Source organism: Benincasa hispida, unplaced genomic scaffold (genome assembly GCF_009727055.1).
Source record: "Benincasa hispida cultivar B227 unplaced genomic scaffold, ASM972705v1 Contig179, whole genome shotgun sequence".
NCBI lineage: Eukaryota > Viridiplantae > Streptophyta > Magnoliopsida > Cucurbitales > Cucurbitaceae > Benincasa > Benincasa hispida.
Genome location: NW_024064356.1, coordinates 487,109 through 498,581, shown reverse-complemented (window position 1 = coordinate 498,581; position 11,473 = coordinate 487,109). Strand labels below are relative to the sequence as shown.

At 36.2% G+C, this 11,473-nt stretch overlaps 1 protein-coding gene across 4 annotated transcripts; it reads right to left on the bottom strand.

The window, feature by feature from the left end:
• Positions 1 to 1,140: 1,140 nt before the first annotated feature.
• On the bottom strand, positions 1,141 to 7,542 carry LOC120069001 (mediator of RNA polymerase II transcription subunit 10b-like). 4 transcript variants are annotated; one of them, XM_039020652.1, is made up of 10 exons: positions 7,386 to 7,542; positions 6,496 to 6,762; positions 6,321 to 6,401; positions 6,101 to 6,203; positions 5,902 to 5,991; positions 4,056 to 4,153; positions 3,221 to 3,480; positions 3,086 to 3,134; positions 2,813 to 3,003; positions 1,141 to 2,029 (listed from the first exon to the last, which is right to left on the bottom strand). In XM_039020652.1, exons 2-6 carry the CDS (start codon positions 6,717 to 6,719, stop codon positions 4,082 to 4,084), a joined length of 570 nt encoding a protein of 189 aa, XP_038876580.1. In that variant the 5' UTR covers positions 6,720 to 6,762; positions 7,386 to 7,542; the 3' UTR covers positions 1,141 to 2,029; positions 2,813 to 3,003; positions 3,086 to 3,134; positions 3,221 to 3,480; positions 4,056 to 4,081. The 4 variants fall into 4 exon arrangements, with proteins under 4 accessions (XP_038876580.1, XP_038876579.1, XP_038876578.1 ...); XM_039020651.1 differs by having other exon boundaries at positions 2,813 to 3,134; XM_039020650.1 differs by having other exon boundaries at positions 2,813 to 3,553.
• Between the last annotated feature and the right edge of the window lie 3,931 nt (positions 7,543 to 11,473).

Below are 11,473 nucleotides of genomic sequence, written 5' to 3'. Positions count from 1 at the left end.
AAATGTAATAAAGACCCTTATCATGCCGGACAGTACCAATTGTCGTTCCCAAGCTCAAGTCCTGAAAAGAAACATCATCATGTGAGAAGATAACTCTACAGTTCAAATTCCTAGTTATTTTACTTATAGACAAAATATTATAAGAAACTGTAGGCACATGCAGAACAATTTGTAAAACCAACCCTAGAAAGGAGACAAACGACCCTTTCCAGCAACAAGAGCAAAGGACTCATCTCCAATCTGAATCCTCTCATTTCCAGCACACAGAGAGTACGAACGGAATCGATTAGATGAACCAGACAGATGATCGGTCACTCATGAATCCAGTATCCAAGAATCTTTTCCCTCAATAAAAAAATTAAAAGATTGAGTAATACCTGATTGAGCAACTGTACTGATTCCAATAGTACTGGGTCACTTGGGTTGGTCACTTAAGACTGAAAGGCATCATCCGTAGTTTCACTTACGAGGGCTCGGCCAAACTTTGATTTGTCATTTGAAGGCATGTTTGCCATTCAGATGTCGACCATATAATTTCCAGCACTAATCCTTCGTGTGTCATGGTTTCTTATAATGCTCGCAAATCAGAGGCGATTTGCCACTCTGCTTGTCATTCTCCAATCCGGATGATTTTACCCCAAAAGCAAGAGAGTCCACAGTTGTAACCACAAAACTGTTCATAGCACTTGACCTATCTTCCTCCAATCGAACTTCAGAGCAAACCTCCATAAGGGATAGTATCGACCTCTGTCCCAGTATTCTACGACGAACCGTATCAAATTTTGAATTCAACCCAGCACGGAAGTCATAGACATGATCAGTCTCCTCAATCTTCGAATACTGGACCCCGCGCCACAAGAACAATTCCAGGCAATTTTCCGACATAAATCCATCTCTTGCCATAATAAAGACAACTTATTGAAGAACAAGGACACGTCCATGGTCCCTTGTTTGCATTCATGGATTTGTTTTCGCAACGTATACAGTCGCGAGGCATTCTGTCTTTTTTAATACAGCTTCTGGACCGCAAAGCAAGGGCTTCTGATCTAAGGTTCCATACTGTTAATCAACATTGAGCGAGTAGGGAGACCTCTCCCTTTCAAACCCGTTCTTGAGGGTCCCCAAGGTTTAGTCTTGGTATTTCGCCAGTCAAATATATCCAAATTTATATCACCCCTCAAGAACCATTTTTACATATTGAGACCAAGAAAAATAATTCTGGCCATTTAGTTTCTCTACTGTGACTATTCCTACAGAATTCCCCACAGACCTAGATAAAATATTTACAGTAGGTAAATTAGGAAAGGTTGTTACCGGAGTTTCTGCGTATAAAGGAAAAGTTGAAGATAAATCTGGATTAAGGTTTGTCTGAGGGTTGGGTGTGGTCTCAAAAAGCGACCCAAGTGTTGCGATCTATTGTTGGAGGCTAGTAATCTGTTGTTGAATCCTAATCGAAGAAACACCCATTGGTCCTAAACCTCCATAGTCAATCAACCCATAGGTTGTAGAAGGTTGATGCCCGTTCAAACCTGAAGGATGATGTTGACCCATAGGTTCGGTGGCTTGGGTGTGAGGCTGTTCGATCGAAGGTTGCACGTGTCGCAGCAACTGAAGCCCTAGCTAAGCTGCAACTTGGAGGGCATTAAACTGGGTCGGAGCGGCACTGAAACTCGACATCGACTGGGTAAGCTGGTGGACGGGTCGGCCAGCCCTGAGTGACGCTCGAACGGCTCAACGTTGGGCATCAGCACAATCGACAATTGCTAAACTTGTGCGCCAGTGGTCTGGATCGACTGGGTCTAGACTTGTTGGGTCGTGAAGCTGGCAGAATGATCTCTGAATGGTGGCTGGAGCACGTGAGGCGCGGTTGGGCTTCCAATCGACTATTGTGGGCTAAGAATCGACCTGAGGTAACAATCAGCAGCAGCCTGGATCGTAGCAGTGTTCGTCTCTTTTACCATTGGTCCACCACCTGCTAGGGTTGATGACTGAATTTCTTCTATCAAGTCTAGGGTTTCATCCCCTTGCTCTGTTACCATATTGAAAAATAAAGGAAAGAAAAATAAAAACCAGGTTTACATAGAAAACCCTAGATTAGGGAGAAAAAACCACAATAGGAGAATTTTATTCATTTTTGTCACACTTACAAAACACCCCAGACTCATATATAAATAAATATGGCAGAAACCTAAAAATAGTAGGAACACGTAAAAAGACTAAAACGCCCTTAGGGCAACTACTCCTTATTTCAACAGTAACATTCCTAGGGGTTTAGAAATTCCAAACCAATAGTCTTTTTAACTAGAGTTTCTAAAAGAAAGTACTTCAAAGATGGTGATTTTTTGGAAAATGGCTGTTGGGAAACAATCTCTCCCTGATCCGGAGATTTTTTAGAAAGGCTATGGGTTGAAAGTGGGGAGTGGAAGACACATGATTGAGCAAGATTCTTGGATCAACAGAAAGCGAAACTGTAAGGCAAAATCCCTGTCAAAGGACAAAGATAGTTTTAAAGGAAAATGGGTTAGGTGTCTCTTTGGATGACAAAGGGTGTGGAAGGAAGCTTTGATCATGAAAAAAAATTCATCCAATAGGATTCCCAGGCCATTATCAACTTTTTTCATATTTTTCTGGTCTAATTGGACGGCACTCAGACAGACAGATTTGGAGAAATCAATTATAATCCTTTTGGAGTTTTTATGGAATCAAAGGAATCAGATCAAACTTAACAAAGGTACACCAGATTTCCCATTTATTCATACAACTATTCATAAATACATTGTTGATTGTCATGGAGATCAAAGGGTTTACTGACCAGATTACGCCAAGATTGGAGAGCCACCTGAGTCAAGGTTCTTGGTGCCCGCTGCTGCAAAGAAGCTGGAAGATGAACTCTGACACCTCTTAGAGCGAGCACAAACTTGCACAGGTGATGCGTGACTCCAGAGAATCTCCGGAGCTATCGAGGAAGGGCTAAACCCCCTATATAATATGGCTGCTCAAAACCTGGCACGGGCTGCCGTTAACACCATAGACATTTCTCCTTTGGAACAAAATATTTTTGGGTCTTTTGAGGAGGTTGTCGTACCTTGATTAATTGCGGTTTAATGCATTTCCATTTTTAAAATTCAAAGTGACTGAGATGAGGCAAGGAATTAGTATATGAATTTACAATACTTATTAACAGAAAAGTGAGAATCCAGTTCCGGAAAGATTCATTTACCAAGTAAAAAGTAAAATAAAACTTGAATCAGACTACCCCTGAATGGGGTTGATACTGCCTGTAAAATCCAAAGTTCAACGTTTGAGGACTGTATGATTCTTCTCCACCTTGACTGGCCCAATGATTATGAATACGAATATGATAGTTCCAATTAAATGTTTCATCTTGTGTGGCTTTGCAATCTTAATTCATTAGCCGTCATCAAATCCCACGTCTGCCGCACAGTCTTGAGTAGAGAAACCAAGATACAGCCTCCTCACCTATTTTGAGTGAGAAAATTCGATCTTCAGAAGTCTTTTCAACTTAATTGAGTATAAAATAAGAACGAATTCCCTGCCATAATAGAGATTCAGATATTCGACTTTAAAAAAGATGTGTAATGTCTAAATAAATTGGCTAAACTACAACTTAGGTTGGCAACCATATCAGATATCAAACTCGTGTTTTGAGTAAAAATCTAATTAAAGTCATATGATCATATGATTCACAATTTGACAAGCACTAAGACACATATATGCTCAAGAAACTTGAATTCGAAGTAATAATATGATGGATACAGATCAAGAGAAACCCAAAATATGGATGCAACCCTCTTTCACTTAATAAGTCTTCACATGACTAACCCCCAGAAAGGTTACAGACAGTAATAGAATAGAGGATGATGTTATTCTCTTTTGCACATATATATACGTATGTATGTATAAGGAAGAATTATGTTATTCCATAATCAATCCCTTGAATGAGATTAAAATCATGTGATATATGCTGGCCAACCAATATGATTATAAGCTGAAGACATGATAAAGAATGATGGTAAGCAAAGAACTTGAAAGACCTGATAATTATCGCAGAAGGCACTAGTTAAACCTCCATCTTAACCTTCATATCCCCATTTGGTAACATACTTTGTGCTTGCGCTATCCTTTTTGCTTCCTACATTTGTTACACAAGATTAAAATCTGAGCCCAATAACATTAAAAGTTAATGAACTAGGTACTTTCATGGCAATCTTGTTGATTAATAACGTGAAATAAACAAAAGAAAAATCAAAATCAAGAGTTTTCTCCATAGTATATCCTTATGCCTTTTATTTTTATAATTGATTCAAGTCAAAAGATCAACATAGATGCTTAAGAAAAGTAGAAGGTTCCGGCTTTCCAAACTCATACATTCATGGGTTGTCCAAAGAAGGGTTCTGCTAGGATTTGAAAGGAGACTGGCACAATACTATAAGATGATGATGATGAGTTTGTTGGTAAAGGTTGAAGGAAAGGAACAGCTGTCTCAAAAGGCTATTGCCCACATATTTTAATACAGCAATCCAGTTTTATCTTCCATTTTCTTCTCAGTCTCAAGATCAGGTTTCAACCAAATTGATACCCGAGCCATTTGATCTCAGGAAAAGATCTGCCAAATAGGAAAATATTGGCAGGATTTATGTGCTTCTTTTGCTCATACATTTTACCAATATTATCGGTTGGATCGATAGTGGAATGGGAGAAATCAAACAATTCAACTAGAAAGCACAATGAAAGGGCACAAACAGGAAAAGATGGGCGAAGATGAAAAGAGCTCTTATGGGCATGGGTTAAGTTACTCTTGCAGACATTTATCAAGAGAGCCAGCAATCCATGGTGAAAAATTGGAAGGTCAACTTACTTGAAGACAGGAAAGGATTCAGACACTTGGATCCTGCGGTCCCATCTAACAGAAGATATTTAAGCAATGATTGTAGACGAACCTCTTATCTCAAGCAAGATGGATGTAGTAAGTATAGATGGTCCTAAATACTATAGTACTTGATCCAAACCTTTAGAGAATAAGGTGCATTTCATGTTTCATAGTAGAGCAATATTAGAATTCTAGATTTGTAAATTAGTCATCAGATAGAGTTTAATAGAGATAGTTATAAATAGTGAGCAAGGAAAAATTTTGAATTCAACAATCACTTGGGAAATTTTTGCAGAGGAGAATTAATCCTCTTGAGAGGCTATTACTTGTGTATTCCACTGACATTGCAATAAAATTTTAGCTCCTACCAAATTGGTGTATCTAAGTCACAAGGAAACGACTCGTGCTCAAGAGGCCGGCAGTAGTAGCATCTATACAGAGACACTAATTGGAATGAGCAGAGCTGTGATCATTGATTACTATCATGGTTTCTAGACATACCATCAATCTTGCACCAAAGTGGAAGGATGGTTATAGAATTACAGGCAGGAAGTACTCCAAGTTCTTTACTTCACATAAGGTCATCAAAGAACTTTGTTCAACAAACTAGGATATAAAGTAGTTTAATCTGATTCTAAATACATAAAACCATTTCGTTCACAAAGGAAAATATTTCGAGGTAAAATTGGCTCGAGAGAGGTATATAAAAAACCAGATAGTTTTTAAGCAAGCAGAATTTAATCATCCTATGAATTACAGAACAAAAATGCTATTTGTTTCCTTTCATTTTTTGACAATAAAAGAAAACCAATAGAAACCTTAGAATGGAAAGTAGTTTTTAAGCAAGTAAATAAAAAATTGAGAGTATAGATAAAGTAAAAATTAATACATAAAAGTCAAGAAAATGTTTCTGATAAGTTGGAATATGAATATGCTTATATCCAATCATTCTGAGAAAATTATGAAGGTAGAGATAAAATTGAAAGAAATTGAAAGAAATTTCAACTCACGGCAGCAGAAGCAGCCCGAATTTCTCTGTAAGACTCAACTTCATCAGGAAATGTCTGTTCAAGTTCCTCCAAAAGATGCTTCCGTAAACCCTGAATGTAGTAAGCAGGACAACATTCAATAAAGATTTTCTTGAATTTATCGTAAAAAAGATACAAATAGATTTTTAACAGCCTGCCACATGGAGCCGTAAGGACTTACCTTAAAGGCATCAGTTTTGCCTTTCGTACTCTGATTTTTTGCAATGCAACTATTTAAGACATCCCTCGTGAATTCATCTGGGTTCTTCCCGTCATCGATCAAACTAATCAAAGGAAAAGTAAGAAGTGGGCCATGAAGAAATATTAGAGTTAAAAGAATTAAAATTAAAAATTAAAAAGCTTGCAAAGATAGAGATCAGAATAGGTGTACAAAGACTCACTTAAGAACCTCCATAGGGACCTGGATGGCGCATTTCTCAGATAATTTAACCATATTATCTAGCTCCAAGACTAAAGAATTACTACAAAATCAAGATACACACCAATGGTACAGAGTGAAATCAGGAGGTGAATAGAGAACGAACTAGATCTTAAATGAAGTAAAACTGGGCGTACAGGCGTTGTAAAAGAGGCAGCTGATAGGCAGCATTGAAGTTGGAAACGGTGAGGTTGAGCTGATGGAGGATACCCAAAGTTTTCTGTATGGAGTTGATTACTTGGTTCAAGTTTTGCTTTGAATCATCCACTGTAGTTGATGCTGACGTATCATTGATGACGGATCCATTGCCACTGCTTCCACCAGTCCCAGCAGCTGACGATGCATTCTGAGCTGAATCCATTATCTTCTTTCCACTTCCTAAACACCTTGGAGCTCAGAAATGCCTATTTTCCAACAATTCAATATCAAAAAGTTGTTAAGAACTTCATTATATAGCTACTATTTGGTTGTTGTTATCAATTTTAGTTTGTTAGATGAACTGGCTAATGCCCACTAGCTTCGTTAACTATGGCAAGTGACATACTCATACTCAGCAATTGCTAACTCTCCAAACTATCCCTAGCTCATTTCAATTTTCACAATATCACAAAATCAGCCTTTATATATATATCAAAGTTTTAGATTCACAATAGATATCCCAAATTGTACAGCGGCTGCAAACACGTTTATAACGAAATTACTCTCTTCGTCCAGTGAGAAAGTCCAAGTATGCGAACCCTAAATTGAAGGGACTCGATCTATTAGCTCCACAGCATCGTTGAGGAAGGAGAAAAACAAAACCCTACACCTGGTATGAAATCCCACAAATCCTAACAAGCTTAAACTAGAATATCCCAAAAGGAACGAAAAGAAAAATCAATCTTGTCGCTGTAAACCAAGGAAGAAGAAACGCTCCGACAAATTAGAATTACAAAATCATGGACCGAAGAACCATAATTCCCAGAAATCCAGCGGTCTAAAATCAAAAAATTGAGAATTAAAAGAACACAGAACTTGAATTTCTTACTTGTTGGAGGAAGATTGAGGAGAAAATCCAGCGGGGGACGAAGGCTGAATGTTAAACCGTGGAAGCTTGAAGCTTTGAATCCAAGATGGATGTGGTAAAGAGGTCTAATTGGGGATTTAATGCCAAATCTAATAATTTAAGTAGTAGGTAAGGACTTCAATAACTAATTTAATATGGCCTATTCAATATAATTTCACCAAATGTTACGTTTGATTGTCCCAAATAGCACTCAAAGTTTTTCACTTTCATAATCTTATACTAAAAATCATTTCGTTTCAAACTTTCAATTAAAAGATAAAATGACGTTTATACCTGCCCAAACGATTGAAATACAATTGCAAGTTTAATCACTTTTGAGATTTATGCTATGGTCTTTATTTGAAAATCATTTATATCTCGTTTGATAGCTATTTGATTATTTATTTTTCAAAATTTGATCTTAGAAAGGTTACTTCCACAGGTTTCTTTGTTTTGCTATTCACTTTTCACTAGGCCAAGTTTTAAAAATTGAATACAAAATAGTTAAGTTCCGTTTGGTAACAATTTGGTACTTGATTTTTTATTTTTCAAAATTAAGCTTATAAATGTCACATTCATCTTGTGGTTTCTATGGATTTTTTCCTTATGCGTAGGAGTGATTTTAAAATCAAAGCCAAATTTTAAAACTTAAAGTAATTTTCAAAAAATAATTTTTGTTTTTAGAAATTAGCTAAGAAATCAAATGCATACATATGAAATGTGGAAGTCATGAGTAAGAAATGGTTAGAAAATAAGCACAAAGTGGTTACCAAACGAGGTCTAAGAAAACAATGGCATGTTTTGAAAATTAAAAATAAAATAATTTTCAAAACTTGTGTTTTTAGAATTCAAAGTGAAAATCATAATTGAAAATTTGGGAGAAAACAAGCATAAATTTCAAAAACTAAAAACTAAAGACGAAATCGTTACTAAACTGGCCATGATTTTTGTTTTCTATTTTGAAAATTAAGTTTATAAACACTCTTTTACCTATTGATTTCTTTGTTTTGTTGTCTACCTTTTAGGAGTATTTTCAAGAAGCAAACGAAGTTTTGAAACCTAATCAACTTTGAAGTTTTGTTTTTGTGTTTTAGACTTTGGACAAAACTTTAAATAATTAATTAAGAAATATGAAAACTATGATAAAGAAAAGCATACATAATTTTTAAAAATCAAAATGGACCAAACTTTTAAAAATGGCTGATCATCTATAAACTTTCTATTTTGCTTTTAATAAGCCTATGATAAATTCAATTTTTTCAAATTTAATTAGCCTGTTAGATATAAATTGAAATTTTGTTAAGGTTGGTACGATATCTCCTAAAATATTATATTTCTTCAAATTCTTATTGATATTATGGTATATGAATTTAATCCTTTTCATTTAAACACTTTTAATAAAAATACCTATATGTTTGAAAACGGTTTCTCAAACATATTTTGATATACAAGTTTGTTTGATTTGCTATACATTAAAAGTATTTTCATTAATGTTAAACTACTAAAAATTACGATTATCAAATATTATGAATTAATAGTTTAAAATAATGAGTATCAAAATTGGTCATCTGGGGTGGTTGATGCTATAGTTGATCGTCGGTGCTGGTGGTCAGAGTTACCAATGGTGGTGTGTGATCGAGGTGGTCGAGTAGTAGTGGCTGTTAGTGTTGGCCGTTAAAGGTGGCTGCCAGTAGTGATGGTCGAAGTCACGAGGTGGTTATCGAAAGTAGTCATTTAGAGGTGCCTGCCAATGGAAGTTCATCAAAGATGGTTGCTAGAAGGTCGACCTGAGCAGGTTGCCAGTGGTGGTCGTTAGAGGTGGTTGACAAAGGGTGATGGTAGCCATGTCAACATAATGGAAGTGACATAGAGGACTAGGAAGAGCATTTCGATAATTTTAAGATTATACAAATTAGAGAAATATTAACCATTAAACATTCAAAAATCATTTTTGTAAAGTTGATTTCAAGTTTTTCTTGCAAGCCAACTTACTTTATAAATTTATTTTAAACTTATTTTAAGTGGTTGTCAAATACTCCATTTTTTTTTTTTCAAAATGGCTTATTTTCAAAATTAAATATTTGAAAAAATAAACCAAACACATCCTTCAATTACTTTAATGTTGGCCAAAATGAGTCGAGTTCAAACATACCTACGATAAAAAGAATAAAATAAAAACTAATATTACTTAATTTCATAAAATCCATACAAAACCTAAAATGGGATCCGAAGGATAATTTTCTATGTTTCTATTTTGTCATTTATTTGTATACGTTGTTTCTATTTTGTCTATTGGCCAACTCTAATTTGCTTCACTAAAAATGTTTTGGTTGCCAACGAGCACATTTTAGTCGTCGAGACATCTTTACCTGCCACATAAAATATCATAAGGTTTAAATGGTTATATTTCTTATAAAAAAAAATTGACATGATAATCCTTAATTAATATAATTAGTGTCAAAACGAACATAGTTCAATTGGCATTCGGATGTGTTAGTTAACTACGAGGGTTGTGATTGTAATACTAGAAATAATAATAATACAATTAGTAACAAAAACATAACTAATTGTTTAACTGCTAAGGTCAAGGATCGAGGTGATGGTCTGGAGGTTGTTACATGCTTTCTCTCATGTTCACCACGGACAAAATGAATTGGCTCACTTTGTTGCGCGTGGGCTTTGTAAAAAGGTATACATAATTAAATAGGCTTAATTACTAAAATGCCTCCAACTCTCTATTTCTTTAATGAATAGCTTCATGAGATGAAATATCTCACAAATATCTGACTCAAATATCTATATCGTGCTCCACGAATCATTTTGAAAAATAATAATAACGATAAAATAGCATAGAAAAGCATCATATATTTACATAAGAAGCGGAATACAGAAATGAAATACTGGAATCAGTAATTTTTTTAAATACATTATGAATTAAACCTTGTATATATACATAAAAAAAATGCATATGACAACATAGATTTATAACCACAATTATGCATTAAGACGCCCTCGGTTGTCGGGAGACAGGGTATCTCCCGACGTCGTAAAGCACCGTCGGGAGTTCTTTGGCCGTAATGGACCGTCGGGAGTTCCTTAGGACTCCCAACGAAAATAGGCATCGGAAGTTCATAAAGAACTCCCGACGGCCGTCGAGCGGCATCATGAGATGAGATCTGGTAAAAACCATATCCCCTTCTCCTTCATTTTCACCATTCTTCTCTATATTGAAACCCTAACCCGCCACCCCCCACCCCGCCCTCCCCCCTGATAACTTGTAGAAATACAAGTTATTTTTGCTTTTAAGTTAGAACAACTAAGATTTTTAATGATAATCTCTTCTCATTTTTAGTAGAAACGCATGGTTTATTCAAACATCAGCAAACTCATGCAAAAGAAGCTTTATTACTAAATATCGCGGCACTAATGCACTGTACAGGAAACGCATTAGACAAGTGTCGCAAGAAAAAACTCTAACGCATGGGTCATGCATCGGAGGGAGTTCAACGCATAGAAGATTCATTGCTCCAGGCTGATTGTGTCACATCACCACTTGCAAGTATGGGTACCTGCCGCAGGTGCGTCTGAAAAGCTTCCAAGCAGCATGCGGCATCTGAAAAGCTTCCAAGAGTCAGGCGGTCAACCAGGGCATGGACTTTAATGCTGACCAGGACATGGACTTTAACGTTGCCCATTCACCAAATGGACTTGACCAACGCCATATAAGAATAGATGAAGTCCCTCCGGAGTTAAGAGTTCGAAAATCATAAAGATCCTTACTCTCTGTAAATTGTAGTTATAGTCTTAATTCTGTAAAAGTTGTGTCGTGGTGTTGAGACGATCAAAAGGGTTGAGAACCACCACCGCCGCCAGTCTAGGAGTGGAGGACGCCACTCTTGAGAAAGACACTCCGTCCACTTCCTATACAAGTGATTATACACAATGAGATTGAGCCAGAGAACTACAAGAGATTGTATTCTTTGGCTTGACTCAATTTCCTTCTTATTTATTGCTTTCATTCCATTCAATTGAATATTGCTTTTGTAAAGACTCCTTGTTTCTTTATAAGA

Coding starts and splice junctions, on each gene's coding strand:
- LOC120069001 (XM_039020650.1), bottom strand. CDS start 6,719: ATGGATTCAGCTCAGAATGCATCGTCAGCTGCTGGGACTGGTGGAAGC. Junction 6,402..6,495: donor CTGCCTCTTTTACAACGCCT/GTACGCCCAGTT, acceptor TTGATTTTGTAG/TAATTCTTTAGTCTTGGAGC. Junction 5,992..6,100: donor GCAAAACTGATGCCTTTAAG/GTAAGTCCTTAC, acceptor TACTACATTCAG/GGTTTACGGAAGCATCTTTT.